Below are 16,611 nucleotides of genomic sequence, written 5' to 3' on the forward strand. Positions count from 1 at the left end.
CTCAGAGATTCTTGAACAAAAATGTTTGGAATGTGGATGGTAACAACATTAATTTAGATATGCCAGATGAATTATTCTATTCAAGCATTAAACACGGATGCCATCAAGTTAATCATTAAATGCAATATTAATGCTTGAAGTAATAACATTGAAGCACAACTTTAGTATAAGAAAGAAAAAAAAGTATTTTCACTTGTATATCATTTGCATTTTCTTCAAAATTATCATATACAGAATGTATAAACATAGAAAGTGAATGCTTTATGGCATTACTAGAGACTTAAATTCACATTCCCCTTAAAATTAAGAATCAGTGTATTTGCTATAAATGAGGTTTACCTCCTCTTTATGTATAAACATTTATATTTATTCTTTAAAAGTCTTGATTGCAAAAATAAGTAATACACACAGTAAACTGCAATAAAATAAATGTTATTTACACATGAATTCCAGTATGTCAATATTGTTGACTTGACAGGAGTAAGAATGAAACCCTGCTGAATGCCTTTGTTACCGTCTTCAAAGTTTAAGGCCGGCTAAAATATTTTTTACTCAAAAAAAGAGAGTCATAAAAAGCTCAGAATATTGCCAAGAGTTAAAATTGAAAACATTAATAAACAGAAAGTGGCTTATTCTGGTGAAATCAAGTCTAAACTGACTATGTGTCTCATGGTAGGCCTTCCGTGGGGGCAGTTCCAGGGATGCTCAATCTCACCCATGTGGGTGATCAGTTTTCTCATCTCCTGCACATTCAGCGCAGTTCCAATCATCACCTGCAAGTCAAGGCAAAAAACTCAATTATTACTTTCTTTCTCCATATTGCCAACTGACACAGATAAGAGCAGTACTTCAGCTGCTAGAGTAAATAAATGCTGCACAAGGCATTAGAAGCAGAAAGACATACAAGACGATCAGAAGACAAAATACAGCTCGGTGTGTTCCTAACTGCACTAGCTTGAAACAAAATAAGAAACTACCAGAATTTTTTTCCAAAGTTACACTAGACAAACCCACAAAGAACAAAATGAAGAATACCAGCTGTTGACACTCAATAGTAAATAAACTTCCCCTGCAATATATACACAGATACACCTATAATACAACAGAAAATATGGTATTTATTTGAAAGGAAAGATCAAGTTCAGTACTTACAGACTTCCTGCAAGCTCGAGAAGCAAACATCTGTCTGACCCTGGAGGGCCTGCACATGACTCCAGGGCAGTCACTTAACATGAAGATCAGCTCATCTATGTCTTGTGGACCAAAAGTCCAGTTTTTGCTTGTTGGCAACGAGATTAATTTAACTCTTTGAGTTACGGGAGCTGAAAGATTTGCAATAATTAATAAAGAAACAGAGCACTTGAGAGAAAAACTGAGAAACTACTTTGATAAATCAGTATGATGTGATCTGCATATATGCTATGGTTTAGATTTAGTCTTTTAATGGATGTTATTGACTAACCATAGTGGTAAGTATGGCAGGTATCATTTTAACATTAACAAAAAAATTGCTTGCAAACTTAAAAGCAGATAAGGTCTAGTTTCTGACAAGCCCTTCAATTTCAAAGAACAAATGGTTTATGAAGGTATTTTGAGGTTTTGTGACTACAAAATAATAGGCAAGGATTTTTGTTGGTAAGAGATTGGTAATTAATAGCCTTTTAGACAAAAAACAGAGATTCTGGAATGAAGAATATGGAAAAAATCTGTAGTGACTTCCAAAATACCAAAGCGCCTTCATTATCCTTGCTGTGTAAGGAAAACAAAGAGGAGCTTGCAGGGTAGACAATTTGCTCCTAAGTACAGAGCAAGTCAATGGTAAAGCCATAAGGAAAACTAAAGAACATGATTTACCAATGGTATCTAGTAATTTAGAATTACTAGATTTATCATTTGCCTGCATCTAACCTGCTGGGACCAGCAATGTACTAATAAAACAAAAGGATTTTAATGTAATACATCCAGAAAATACACATAAGAGTCAAACAGTGACTCCAGATTCCTCACGAACTTCTGTAAAAAGCTGGTGACATAAGTAGTCTACAACGTTCTAATAAATACTGCAAAGAGACCACAGAATCGTAAGTCTTAAAAAAACCAAACCAACCACATACTATAATGCATATTATGTCAAAGTTTCTGATAACTACCAAAAGGCATTTTTGCGTAAGATAAAACCGTTGAACTACCTTTACTTCCGGCAATTCTGGCCCAAACTCACCATTTTCATTTATGACAAAATCAAACCCATTTTTTCTGAATATTTCCAGGTTTTCAATCAATACAGTTTCATTTACAGCTGTTAAATTGAGATTTTGAGGCCTGAAAGAAAGAGAAAAACACGGCATTGCATAGTACGTAGTGCAGACCACTTAAGATAGGCTTCAGAAGCAATCTAGAGATACCAATACAGAGCTCTATTAAAATATTTCACTTCTTTTTGTTAAGGTCTGTCCGTACTGAGCGGGTCACTCGCAGCGTTGCTGCGCGGGCTGAGCCAGCTGGGCAGCTCTCCTGCCGCAGCCGCAGTCTCCGAGCTCCTCGCTGCGTGACCGCGCTCCCCAGGCCGGGGGGTGCCAGCTAAGCCCACTGTGAAATGTGCTTGACCGCTGGATCGCTGCAGCAACTTCTGTCTTAAATGTCTTGAATGTGTGAAATGCTACATAAATATTATCATAGATATCCTTCCGAAACATTAAACTTAAAAATTATTCTTGTTAAGACGCTGAAAATACTTACACTATCAGCTTCTGACCTTGAAGAACAGTGTGTTGTTGTAACATCTCAAAGTTGTATTTCTCATCCGTAGCATGTTGGTCAATTATGAAAAGATCAGAATTCAACTTTGCTATTATAAACCCTAAATTGAACTGGCCAATGATTTCCATTTTTGCAAACATTTCTTTACTGTATATAGAAAATACAAACAGATTATAAATGACACATCATCAGTTACCATGTTAGACTGTAAAACTTAAAAAACATCTTTTTCTCCCCTGCAGAACACACTTTACATTTAAAAAAAAATAAAAATCTTATTTAAACAGGATATGAATGTGAAGAAGTAGAGTTATCTGGAATCTGCCACTGACTGATGCGGCCATTTCTGGCAGAACACTATCCATCATTAATACAGGACTCCGTCAGGATTCTCCCACTTTAAATACAGCCACTGGTGATAATGAAATTAGAAACGGGCAGTATGGCAGTAGTCCAAGTGAGTAACACCGAAGGCAGCATCATGATTTTGAAGTAAGGCAGCTGACATATCTGCCTCCTTTTCACAATTAGAAGGCTTTCCTAGCACTTTTTTTTTAATCTAAAATTAACGAATTATACACTTTTACTGTCCAGTGACCACCTGAGTGTAACTTATTTTCACAGCTGTGTCTCACCAGATTTCAAATTCACATGAGGGAGAAAGACGAGTTATGCGATCTTGTCAGAGTGTTCTTATCTGTCGTGAAATTTGGTGTTTCTCTGACTACATTGCAGATTGCAAGTCTGAACTAAGACAAATATATGATGTTTGTGGACACCTTTTTAGTGTCTTTTTCCACATTCTGTTTGCACTTAGTTCAAACAGCTGCTCTGTCAGGTAAAATAACTTGTTAAGTGGATATTCTAACACCGTAAGTTAAATAAGAGATATATCCAAAATGAACAGGTAGATGTAAGCCTCCTGCCCACCCCCTCCAAGACAGGTCTTATATTTTTTCCTTTGCTATTTTTATTAATTGACAAACACAACATGTTAAGAAGGTAAAAATACCTGATCTCTTTTCTTAATTCATCTTCTGCTACTTTATTTTCTCCAGGACTAATTTTTGCTTTAAATCTTCTGTAATTTTGTGTTTCTGTTCTTTTCTGTTGTTGCTGTATTACCTTTTTTACCTTTTCTGCTAAAACCTTCATAGAGAATTCAAGTGGCACGGTTTTCTTTTTAACTTCCACCAGTACATCAACACTTGGCATACCGTTCCTAGTATTCTTCACTTCAGGACATTTCCCTGCCTTGAAGTCATCTGCTTCACTTTTAAAGCTTCTGTTTTTAAAACATTTTACTCTTGAGAAAGAACTATTGGCTTCTTGAGATAACTTATTTTGATTAGTCCAGTCATTCACTTGATTTAACTGATGTTCAGTGCCCAAGACCTGAACATCGCCTTCCAATGATTTGTCGCTACATCCAACAGTTTTAAGACATTCATTTTGAAGTTGTTCTTCTGAGCTGCAGAATTCTTCAGGAGGACTAATTACACTTTCACTATTGATGCAGCTCCCAGATTCTGGTGTACTACATCCGGCATCTGACTCAGAAGTGCTACAGAATCCAGAATCTGCATTATCTTCTAACTTTCCCAAATATCCGCTTGGAATTGATATCTTTGAGTCCATCTTATGACAACTCTCGGACTTCTTGGTCAAGACAGCCTTTTGAGTCTTTACAGTACACAAAGTGGTATCAAGTGACATTTGTCTAGGGGAGCTGTGCTGCCGTTTTACCTTTTTAGGGCTTTGAAAATTACTTTCTGCCGTTTGGTGGAGGGAGAATGACTCCCTTAATCTGGCAAGAGTCATTATTCTTTTTCCGTTACCACTTGGATTTTCAGTCTCAGAGCCAAGCAGCGTTTCTACCTGAGGCTTTTGTGCCTCTTCAGGAAGCATCTTCTTCAAGTTGCCTAATAAAACCAGAATAAAGAATATTTCAAGATTCAAAGTTAGCTGGAAACATGAATTAATTGATGTGCTTTGGTAAAGGGAATGAAAAGAGAGGTAGAAAAATAGTAAACTCCTCAAAGGAGGTCTTAAACTTCAGACAATGACCGATGGGGCTGAAATGCATTAATATCCAACAGACAAGCAGTCACATCTTTAAGAAACTTAATGGTACTTGCATGCATGAATTTGTAATCTCTTTTTAAGCTGGAACAGCAATCAGTCCTATCAGCACGTTTATTTCTATTATCAAAAGAGTCTAATGACTGAGTGACAATGCAAAGTGAATTGCTTTAGTAGTCACTATAAAAGTTTGTTGGCAAGGTGTTAAGGGAGCTGGCACAACAGATACTTGTAGTATATGTGATTTGTAGATAATTTGAGGACTTCAACCTCACAAATTGTCGGTCTGACATGTATTTTACTGAAGATTAATTTAAAATAACAGTAAGAATCAGGCTATAACTGAGTCAATATGTCAGTGAAAAAGGAAATTAGAAGGGGTTCTGTTGAAAGAAATGAGGAGCGTGAAGTAGTGTTAACACAGAAATGCAATTTTGAAAGATTATACAGTCACAAGACAATCAGCAGTTTCTGTAGTGATCATAAAAGAATAAAAGTTCAAAATCCAATGAACTCGTACTCAAATTTCAGATTTTATTGATGAGAACTTAACCATTCTTTCTCAAGGACATTTAAATACAGGCAACACAGATCTTCCACTATGTTGGGAGAAATATTTTTCAAGCATTATCAATTAATTTTGTGTTCATTTTTTCCCCATAAAGTTGACTCTAAATCATGTTGTGCTAGCATGCGTAATTTCCAAAACAATCACTTCATAACGTAGGGTCCTTCTTTATTATTTGATGTCGATGACAATCTTTCAAGCAATACATGAAAAATCTGCCCTAAATAGCATATCAATTAACAACCAGGCATATTTATCCATTTCTTCTTTGGGTTTTTGAAAACACATTTTTCCATTTTCAATTTTCTATCATATATCATACACAAAACTTTCACATTTTGTATCCTACCTGCAATGTCCAGAAGTTTCTGATTGACGTTCAGTTTGTTAACATCGCTACCAAACATTTCCATCAGAGAAGTTTTTAAAATTGCTAATAAAAGCTTTTCCTCCTGAAGTAAAATTTGCCTTTTGTCTGGAGTTACATTGATGTCAACACACTCTAAAGAAGAAAGAAAACCAACCACATTATAAACGAAAAATAAACAAAAAAAATATTTCACCCTGGGATCAGTTTTCTGCCCTTTCACCCTCCATTTTTCTTTTACAGGATTAAAACCAAAGCCAAAGTTATCATTCATAGTATGTCTGCAAATCAAACTTTTAACTTTCTCAACATTCCAGCAAACAAAAGAGAGGCTAATTCTTGTTTTGTTGTATTTAAGCTAACCACAAAATTGCCTTTTTCTCATTACTTGAGATAAGAAGTTACTTCTGAGTACAGAAAAAGCGGAGGGGAAGAAGTGGAACCATAACTAGACTCTGTCTTTCCTCACCAACTGTAGGTCCAAAAATCTCCCCAGTGCAAGAAAGCCATACAGATAAAAATAAATACAATTTATTCTTCACTGTTATAACCTTTACTGAAGTTATTGAAAATTACTCATAACTTACCAGAATCTACACAAATGTTAAGGACAACAAATGGATACTGGTGTTTATTGTACAAGTGATAAACTTCATTCACAAGCTTGACAACCTGCAAAGAAGGTGAAAAACCAATAAACGTCAATACTATTATATTCTATTTCCCACCACTATGTGTTATTTAACCCCCTTCAAAACAATTAATGTACAAAATCGTATCTTGTGTGATTGAGCTTTTGTTCACCCAGATAGACACAATGAAGACAAAAAGCTGAGACACAGGAACTCGCAGCATCAAGCCACAATTATACGTATCAGCTACTAATGCAGTGGTCTTCAGAGAGCATCAAACAAGTTACTGCTGGTGATGTTAGAAAAATGAAAATCTCACCTTTGCTGGATCACATGGACGTTGGTTGATAAAGAAAAACTGTCTGTCTGTTGTACTCCTTCCAACACCATGATCACAACGAGAAATGAAGCCTGCAATGCTGTTGAATAATAACATAACAGAAGTAAGGTAAAACAGAGGAGCAAAGGAAACAAAATTTTTCTGACTGACCATATGTAATGGAAGAGTATTTTCTAAGGGGCTAAAAGAAACACTATTATACAGCATCAGTAAATACATGTATGTATTTACTCTCCCGATTCCATATCTGGCAAAGGCTAGATGTTCAGCTCCAAAAAGCATCACACAACTGAAAAAGTAGCTCGCTCGGATTTCAAAAGAAATGGCATTTGTAATTTTTCTGCTCTGAAAGCAGAAGAAGAGAGGTCAGTTGTGAACTGTCATTGGTCAGATATTTGCCGATCTCATGCATAGTGAGAGATAAAAAAAGTACATTTTAAGAAAGTAAAGGGAAATTTACTTACACAAACTTATTCACATTCTTTTCATGCCATTTCTCAGTAACACCACTGAAGAAATACAGGCGTAAACAATGGATACAATTAATCCATCCAATTACTCAGAGCACCGACAAAGGTGACGTTCAGCAGAAGATCACAGTAATATGTAACTAACTAGGGCACACGGAATAGTAGTTTTGCTCTTCCCACTCATCTGACCAGCAACATCTTAGTCCTGAATTAACTTTTTAAATCAAGAGATGGTCTTTCCCAAACTAATACCTACTATGCTGTCTTAGTTACTTTTAATACTGTTAATCACCCCACTTTTTTTTTTAATTTTCTAATTACCTATAAAGATTCTGTGGTATGTCAGTAGCGTCGAGGCCATATTCTTCACAAACAGCTTCATTAGGAGGTAACTGAACAAAAGGAATGAGGCTCTGCAACTAAAAAAAAAAAAAAAGAGGGAACCAAAACATTAAACATGTATAGATTTTCTCCTTTTATTTTATTGTTATTTGTTAGCCTTAACATTTATTTGATAAAATGCTGGGCTTTTTCCAGTTGGCTGACCAAGACAAATACTTAAAATACCCAGACCTACTAGAAAACAGTAGCTCTGTTTACTGAAAAACAGAAACAATGCCATAATGAATTATTTTTATAGCTATGATTTAGAAACCATCCCAGTCCACACCTCTACAGGGGCTGACTGCAATCCCATTTAAAGTTTAACCAGAACACTAACGAAACTTAGTTTCACAGGAAGAGCTTGCAAAAGCTAGAAACACCTCAGTTTTCTGTTCCCCCATTGAGACTTTTACATCACACCATTTTTAGGATTTTTTTTAAATTGCTTGTTCTTGTGACATGCAGACTTTGCTAACCATGCTGTTTTTCAAAAGCACAAACCTCCAAAGGCTTGCTGGCACAACAGTTCTTAAAACTGGCTTCAGAGAGATACAACGCAGTACCCTTATCTCCTCAATCATTTCTCTTCCATCAAAACATCTCTAAGCAGATCTAGAAACTTCAAGGGAATCCGTGGAGGCTGCACTGTTTCTCCTTTTTCAACCTGCAGGGTGTGCTACAAGTCAACACGTGCTCCATCCTCTTACGGTTTTTAAAGGTTTCTTACATCCCCTCTAGTTACTAGAGATTAAATCTCTCTTATACAGCTATATTATATATATCTCTCTCTTCCATAATAAACGCGATACCTGTTTTTGCCCAAATACTGCTCCAATGTTCTCCTTTAAGCTAGCACTTCCAGTAGTGGATACCACGGAGCTTTTTTTCCCTTGGCCGACTTGATTAGTGCAGTTAATCCGCACTCCTTTTGAAACAATACAGTATGCCTGCAATAGCTGGACCATTTTTGCATATTCCTATTAAAGGAAAAAGAAGGTTCACATTTATAAGAAATGTCTCTTTTTAAAACAAAAATGTATAAACCAAACATTCAATATTTGCAGGTAACACAAAAAGGGGGCGAGGGAAAGTTTAATATTTTTTTACATCTTTACAAACTAAATTACAAAAAAAATAGATGTGAAAAATAGTGCTTTAAAACCAAAGCATGTTTACAAGATTGATACTTAGCCATAACACAGCAGTCCCTGATTTTAAAATACACAAAAGTGATTATGATATTGATTCTTTTCAAAATTTGAAAATTTGAGAAAGTACCTCTAAAGCTAATCATTGCAAAACAGAAGAGGAAAGCATACGGGAAGACTGTTTTCTTTTTTGATGAAGATAAAAGGCAGGCACAAAACAGTCTGATATAATCAATGTCTTCTACAGAGGACTGAGTATCATTCAGTGGTGAATAAATTCTGAGGCATGACACTCCTTTGAATGAATAATTTCTGATCTAACCTACCTTTTTAATGTTTCTTTGAAATTCCTTATGCCGCACCGGCAAAGTATAAAATAACTGCTGTATGTTAACAGTTGTTCCTTGTTGTCGTGGAAAGGGAGTTTTCTGAGTAATTTTACCATTGTGATCAAATACCAAACGAGTCCCAACCTTTGCAGACTTGTGGCAGGTAAAAATGGTAACATCACTAACGGAAGGAAAGAGGCAACAGAATTACCCACTGAGCACTCTACTTTTTTACCCATTCCTCACAACCTAATCAGGCACAGAAACTACACCAATACTATTCATTTAATTAGAACTAACTCTTCACCACAAAGAACTAAAACCATACCTGAAGAGTAGTGTAACATTTTCCTAACCGCAACGCAAACATTTTTATGCTTCTCCTGTAAAATGCAATGTTAAAGTCTGGTGTTGTTGGACACTACATTCCCCATACTAATACATAACAGCAGAATATTATTGATGCACAGAACTGCGTATAAAAGCTGTGCTATTTCAAATGTATAGTTTGTCTGGGAGGAGTCTAAACACAGTTTTAATGACTTACAGCCTAGCAAACAGCACTTAGGTATTACAGTGCTCTACATGAGAGGATCAAACCCTTATGCAAGTACACAGTTCCGTCCTGTAAAGATTTGCATACTTAATTAACGCTCAATTTTGTACATAAGAGGACCAGTTAGGTTCTTAGAATCATAGAATAATTTTGGTTGAAAAGGACTCAGGATGTAATGCAACCTACTGCTCAAAATTGACCTAACAATAAGGAACTGGAAGTTTCCCAAGCCTTATTTTATCAATAATGGTAAACTGAAAAGTTGGCTTATTTTTGTGCATACAGAAACCTTCTACTAATAAGAATTTTAATATTAATACCTTAATGCACACAGTGAACTCAGAGCTTCACCTCGAAACCCAAATGTTTCAACATGTATTAGATCAGAAAAATCTTGTATCTTTGATGTATAATGTTTCAGAGCTGGAAAAAGATATTTAAAATATATATTTCACTTCAAAGTGACACTGGTCTAGATTTTGCATGCATATCAAGAAGCAGAAAAACTTCTGTATTATTCATTGTATTTTACTAATTATTAGAGATAAAATAATTAAATACTTAATGTTTCCTTTGCCCTTTTCCTATGTGCAAGACCTCTTTAAAATCCTCAGATACACCTGTTATTCCATACTTACACCCAAAATTCACCCAGCATTACTGGTTTATGTGTTACAAGATGCCTCAGAGCAGTACACAGTACCTGCCTCTGCTACTGACGTACCCATCACTGATTTTGCCCGCAAGAAAACACCTGCAGTGCTGTGCGTGCTGTATAGCGGACAAGCATGAGCCCGTTCCAGTACGACCAGAGCTGAGGAGGACGCGGTCTACACCGTCAGTGCAGCACCAGTCACCAGGTAACAGACTGAGCGAGGAGCAGCACCCCTGAGCTCTCGCTGTCCCGGAAGAGCGGCAGAGAGAGTTTCTGATGTACCAGATGCTTAGTGTGAACACACAAAGTTACTGAGTACTGACTTACGGTGAAAGAGGTTCCTAATCATCATGCAAAAAAAGAAGTGCAGCTATTTTTGTTGCACTGGCTAGTCACATTTGTCATACAGTATTGTTCCTGCTCCCGTTTTGCGCACTTTAAAACTAGCAAATGGAAAATTTGACGGTCAGGTATGTAACATCAGTTCACTTGCAATGTCACTTTCAGCAAATATTCAAGTTTATAATTCACCTCTCCAAAGCAGTCACTTTCACAAAGCTTGACTCCTTCAACAGTGACTCATGTCCCAACATGAATGAATCTAAATTAACATTTACAGGACTTCCTCTTCAATAATTATTTCTATTCTTTGTTCCACTTAAACAAGCAATCAAATCAAAGACTGCCTCTGAGCTACAAGAACTACAGTGCTACACAAGTCTCATTTAGTTTTGCCCAAGCCTTGCAGGTCACACATGCGTTCTGTAAAAGCCAAGTATTCATTAAAAATGATTAAACTTAGGAAGTTTGCTTAAAAAAAAATAAAATAGCTTTCTCACTGAAAATATGCTTTCAAATGTCCAAATATAAATTATGAAAAAGGTTCAACTTACTCAAAGCTTCAAAGTTTTCCTCTTCCACTCCACCTCCATTATCCGAAACCTCTATCAGTTCTGCTCCATGATCTTTCAGCTTTATATCTACAAAATTGAGTAATAAAGTCTTTTAATTCTGTATGTTCATACACAGTATTATTAATTTTGTACTTGAAGTAACTTTACTAGATAACCATTTTCCATGTGAAGTTTGAACAACAAAAAAAATCCTCATAGGTGTCAAAAATTAGGGCAATCTAATGCAAACCAGCCTGTACTTGCAAGAAGTTCAGCTTCATTGCCCTTTTGCCTGAACAGAACTTTTCCCAATTACAACAGTTATCATCCTGGCAGCTCTGGAAACTGCGACCCTGCCTTAACCGTCTGCTAGCCTGAGGCCTGCAGCTGGCAGAGCCTCATCACCACTCTTGTATAGGCCTATAGTACCTATAGGTACCTAGTACCTTATTTAGTGAGAAAAAGGCCTACAAATAAAATAACACAGACAAAATTACATGCTTCTAGCACCCCAGCTGGAGCCTGGGAATCAAAATGCTGTATTTAACTGAGCTATAAAATCACTGCAAACACGCTTGGCCCAAACAGAAAGTATTTGTACACATTTGTTAATACGCAAGTTGTTTTGAGGAAAAAGAAGTACTTTGGAGGTCTATGAAACTGCGACAAAAAGCAGGTTACCGATGTTGGTAGCTCCAGCGTCCAGGCTGTTTTCCACCAACTCCTTGACGGCAGTGCCGAGGTTCAGCACGACCTGCCCCGAGCAGATCCGATGGACGGACTTGCGGTCGATGGGCTTGATGGCTCTGGCAGGCTGCGGGCTGGGGAGAGAGGAGGGGCGGGACCGTCACGGCGGGGCAAAGCGGGAGGGAAGGGCTCGCCCCGGTCCCCCGTTCCTCGACCGGGGGCAGCCGCACCAGGGGCGAGAAGCGCCGATACCCCGGGGGGGCACATCCAGAGGCCCCAGCCGCCCCACAGGCCTCCCCGGGAGGGGAGACGGGGACCAAGAGACCAGCGGCGGCCTAGGAGGCCGCAACAGCGTCAGGGCCGGGACCAGGGCCGGGACCCGGCCCGCCGCGGGACAACGGGGCCCCGAGCCGCCCGTGAAGAGGATCGGCCCGCCGGGCCCCGCCCCGCGCGCCGGACCCCGCTCCCGCCTCACCCCGGCGCTGCTGCCTCCATCGGGACCCGGCGGGCCGCGCCGCGCTCGCCTCAGGACCCGCCGCCCGCAGGCTCCGCCCCCGCGCGGTCATTGGCCGCCAGAGAAAAGAGCCCGCCAGTCCGAAACCAATGTTCAACTCGCTTGGCACCCATTGGCCAATGGGGCTGCCCAATTAGAACCGGCAGACGCACCCTTTGCCCTATGGAGACTCGCTTAAGTATTCAGTGGCTTGCGCTGGCCAATAAGAAGAAGGCGAGGAGGCGCGGCGGCATTCGCCGGCTCCTATTGGGTCGCGGGCGAGTCAGTCAAGGCGCCGTGCTCCCGCCCTGCCCAATGGGCGCGGCGGGGGGCGGGCCCGGCGTGCCGTGCGGGTGCCGCCATGCCCATGTACAAGGTGCGGCCCTTCCACGGGCCCGGCGCGGTGGTGCGGGCCGAGCAGCTGCCGGGCTGTATGTACCGGGTGCCCAGCCTGCACCGCGCCGCCGGCCCGCCGCAGGTACGGGCAAGGGGGGAATGGGGGGACAGCGGACGGGGACGGGGACGGGGACGAGAGGCGGAGCTCGCTCTGGCGGCCTCGGCCGCGCTGGCGGGGTGCTGGGCCGGGAGCCGGGCGGGCCCGGCCGCGCTGGGCCGGTGCTGGCTCCGGCCCGGGCCTTCGCCTCGGTCGGCGGGAGCCGTCAGGGTCCGCGTCCCCGCGACCGCCGTCCGAGCCCGCCGGAGGTGCTGGCCCCTGCTCGCTCGGGGGTTAACCGGGCTCGGCGTCCCCGGGGATTCGCTGTAGTATTTTTAGCGCCTTTGGCAGTTCTCAGCGTGGCTGTTCTGGGCTCTCGCCCGTGTCCCGCTCTCCGTTCGTATCTTTAGAAGCCGAAGCCGGCGGCTGTCCCGGCAGGCCTCGGCTCGTCCTGCTGCGCCTGTTCCCTCTGCCGTGGCGGGGGAGGCCGTACAGATGGGCGGCTCCTACTCCGGGTCTCGGCTGCTTCTGTCTCAAACAAGGCAAAAAAGCACAATACTGCATTTCGTTAGTCTAGCTGTCCCCAGCCTCTCTCCAGCATCAGGAAGGCCTTGAGTTCTCGCAGGCTGCTTGTGCCCGTGTTTAGCTTGATGCCACCAGGCTCTTCAGCCCAGCCCTCGCCCGGTGGCGGCTGGAGGTGCCGAGCAGGAGCAGGGTCGGGGCAGAACCGCACGGGAGCCATCGCCAAGATGCGGGGTTATGACTGCCTGTCTCCTCCGAGAGCGGCTTTTGTTGCACAGAATCGTGTGCTGGCCAAATAACGCTCGCTGAAGAGGTGTTTCTGCATCTTGCCTTTGAGAACGTTGTGTAAGTGGGTGTGATTTTGCTCGGATGCCTTGCTTGTTAGCTGTCTGTTAGACGGAAAGAAAGAAGTTTGGCCAATAGGTTGGGTTTCGTTAATCCTTATTCAGGATGCTTAGAAATGGATAAAGATTTTTCTTTAACGTTATTGTACATTTCTAGACTTAAAAGCTCCCACAGGAATGTACTTTTCATGTTTTAAAAGAGGTGGCATTGTAAGATAAGAGACTTGTAAGGTAATTGATATAACAACAATATACATTGGGATTAACATGTAACAAAGCTTATGGTCTTTTTTTCTCTATAGTTTATATTCTCTGAAACAAAGAATGACTTCAGAGAGTGATTTCATATGATGCACCATCCATCTAAACCTGCAGGGTTTTTAAACTTTTATTAAATACCTGAATTGCCAAAAAGTTCCCTTGTTTGGCAGCCCCAGCACAAGCCCAGTCAGTCAGCTCTTCTGGGCGGCAGAGAATCCTGACAAGCTCACTCTGGGGTTTTGGGGTTTAATTGAGCACTTCACTGCCAACTTTAAGTTTCTGTGGTTGTGGTCTGATTTTTACTACGTTATGGAGTTTGCTGTACCTAGCGGTTTGAAGAAAGATGTTAAACAGGAAGATTTCAGAAATTTTATTAAATAACCCATCTCCTACCACATTCATATAGATAAGAGAAAAGAGACAACTAATAGACACAAGACCATGATGTTTCACGATGTTCTGGTTATTTGAGTGTATTTAAAGTCTTTCAAAACTTATTGTCAAGTGAGCTGCGGACTATTTTGACACTGAGCCCAGCGAACATCTATGGGACCTTGTTTTTCCCTCTGCTGTAGGAAGAGGTTGACCCGTCACTTCAAGCACTTGAATCCCGCCAGGAGGAGATCCTAAAACGCCTGTACGAACTGAAGAGCGCCGTCGATGGTCTCTCAAAGATGATACAGACCCCAGATGCTGACTTAGATGTAACTAATATCATTCAAAGTGATGACTGTTCTCCTTTGCCAACAAATGGAGCAGACCTAGATCTGATGCTTGGGAAGGTAAGTTCAGCTGAGCACGTGCAGGGATAGGTAGCTTCTTTGCTCTTGGATTTTCAGGGTTGGAAGGGTGGCATTAAAACCTGGGACACATGGAACGCAATGTATGAGTCTTAGAGCCTTACAAATAACTTGCAACTACCACTTCATTTTGGGCATCCAGATTATAGATACAAATATTTATAAATGCTTTATCCTGTACGTTCTCATTTGTATATAAATCCAAGCTAGAATGGTTAACTTGGAAATTATGACAGTTGGTTTCTCATTTGTTACTAACTGGAAACTGTAACTTTGGCTTCAGATTGGACTAGAATTCACCTCAGTCGTGTTCTTGAATTATATTACTGTTGAAGAAGGAAGATGTTTAAATGTTTAAACAAGTTCTAAATGTCCAAACTTGGATTATTTGAATATTGTTAGAATTTCAGATATACACATGCATGGCTGTGTACATTTTGGTGTCAAATGAAAACTCCACTGCTTCAAAGTCTGATCTGGAACGCGCCTTACCTGCTGAATGCCTTACTTCCCATGCAGGATTATGGTGCCCTGAAAGATATTGTAATCAATGCAAATCCTTCTCTGCCTCCGCTGTCATTACTGGTACTACACCGTCTGCTTTGTGAACGCTATAAGATATTATCAGCTGTTCACACACATTCATTGGTGAAAAGCGTGCCAGAAAACCTCTTGAAGTGCTTTGGGGAGCAGACCAAGAAGCAACCACGTCACGAATATCAGCTGGGCTTTACTCTTATTTGGAAGGATGGTAAGAATGAAGTTACCTTGTAGATCAGTATTTTACGACAAGTGAGAAAGTGAAACTTGTGCTATAGAACCTGGCCAGCAGATCCCTTGGTGTCGTACTGACACACGATGGATAGGTGCTGCTCTCTTCTGATAGCTGGGAACAATCATCGGGACAGAGGAGGAAGATTCTTGTTTGTGGCTACCGCAGTTAAGATACATGTGGCGTTTACGTGGTTGGTTGTACCCACAGGATTTTTTTTATCAAAGTGTTTTTCAGTTTCTATGAATAAGTAAGTTTGCTAGAATAGAAATTAGGTGGGAGATCAGGATGAAGTTTGCAAAAGTGATGGCTTTATCCCAGGTTCCTGCCTTAGTCTAAGTATTTAGATGAAGAAAACTGAAAATTGTTCATCAGGTTAATGATGTTTAACGGTGTTGCTGGCATCACAGATCAAATCCATCATAGAATTACTGTTACATTAACTTCTCTACCATGTGCTATTCACTTTTTTCTTTTTTTAATTTCAGTTCCAAAACCCCAGATGAAGTTTAGCATTCAAACAATGTGCCCAATTGAAGGAGAGGGGAACATCGCCAGATTCCTCTTTTCTCTGTTTGGCCAGAAGTACAATGCCGTTACTTCTACTCTGATTGACAGCTGGGTGGATACAGCCATCTTCCAGCTGAAGGAAGGCAGCAGCAAGGAGAGAGGAGCGGTTTTGCGCTCCATGAACGCTGCCCTGGGCAAGACACCGTGGCTGGTGGGAAACGAACTCAGCGTAGCAGACGTTGTTGCATGGTGTGTGCTCCAGCAGACGGGGAGCACAAATGCTGCCCCAGCCAACGTGCAAAAATGGATGAAGTCGTGTGAGAACCTGGCACCTTTCAGCTCCGTCATGAAGCTCCTGAAGTAAGCCTGTACTCCTGACAGTGGTGTCTTGTTACTCCTACTGCCCCTCATGCCTGCTGTAGCAGTTCGAGGCCCTTCCGAGATGTATTTAAGTAGTGCAGCTGGACAGAATTCGAAAATCAATAAAAACATTACAGCTGCCTTTTGGGTGTGACCTTCCTTTTTTTGTGACTGATGCATAACTGTGTTTGTTTAATGATTATAAGGTATCCGAAGGATCCTGTGTAAGTACAAAATGCACTTTT

The 16,611-nt window shown here is 40.8% G+C and overlaps 2 protein-coding genes across 2 annotated transcripts; one reads left to right on the forward strand and one right to left on the reverse strand.

The window, feature by feature from the left end:
• Nucleotides 1–211: 211 nt before the first annotated feature.
• PMS2 (PMS1 homolog 2, mismatch repair system component) lies at nucleotides 212–12,430 on the reverse strand. The gene is made up of 15 exons (XM_063344748.1): nucleotides 12,347–12,430; nucleotides 11,866–12,005; nucleotides 11,185–11,271; nucleotides 9,957–10,059; nucleotides 9,078–9,261; nucleotides 8,413–8,580; nucleotides 7,541–7,638; nucleotides 6,729–6,828; nucleotides 6,365–6,449; nucleotides 5,760–5,912; nucleotides 3,773–4,682; nucleotides 2,740–2,907; nucleotides 2,222–2,322; nucleotides 1,153–1,322; nucleotides 212–773 (listed from the first exon to the last, which is right to left on the reverse strand). The coding sequence occupies exons 1-15, from the start codon at nucleotides 12,364–12,366 to the stop codon at nucleotides 630–632; spliced, it is 2,631 nt and encodes an 876-aa protein (XP_063200818.1). The 5' UTR covers nucleotides 12,367–12,430; the 3' UTR covers nucleotides 212–629.
• A 255-nt stretch (nucleotides 12,431–12,685) lies between these two features.
• Nucleotides 12,686–16,516, forward strand: AIMP2 (aminoacyl tRNA synthetase complex interacting multifunctional protein 2). The gene is made up of 4 exons (XM_063344750.1): nucleotides 12,686–12,842; nucleotides 14,500–14,706; nucleotides 15,244–15,475; nucleotides 15,985–16,516. The coding sequence occupies exons 1-4, from the start codon at nucleotides 12,726–12,728 to the stop codon at nucleotides 16,368–16,370; spliced, it is 942 nt and encodes a 313-aa protein (XP_063200820.1). The 5' UTR covers nucleotides 12,686–12,725; the 3' UTR covers nucleotides 16,371–16,516.
• Nucleotides 16,517–16,611: the final 95 nt, after the last annotated feature.

The sequence above is a fragment of the Chroicocephalus ridibundus genome, chromosome 8 (assembly GCF_963924245.1).
Source record: "Chroicocephalus ridibundus chromosome 8, bChrRid1.1, whole genome shotgun sequence".
Classification (NCBI taxonomy): Eukaryota; Metazoa; Chordata; class Aves; order Charadriiformes; family Laridae; genus Chroicocephalus; species Chroicocephalus ridibundus.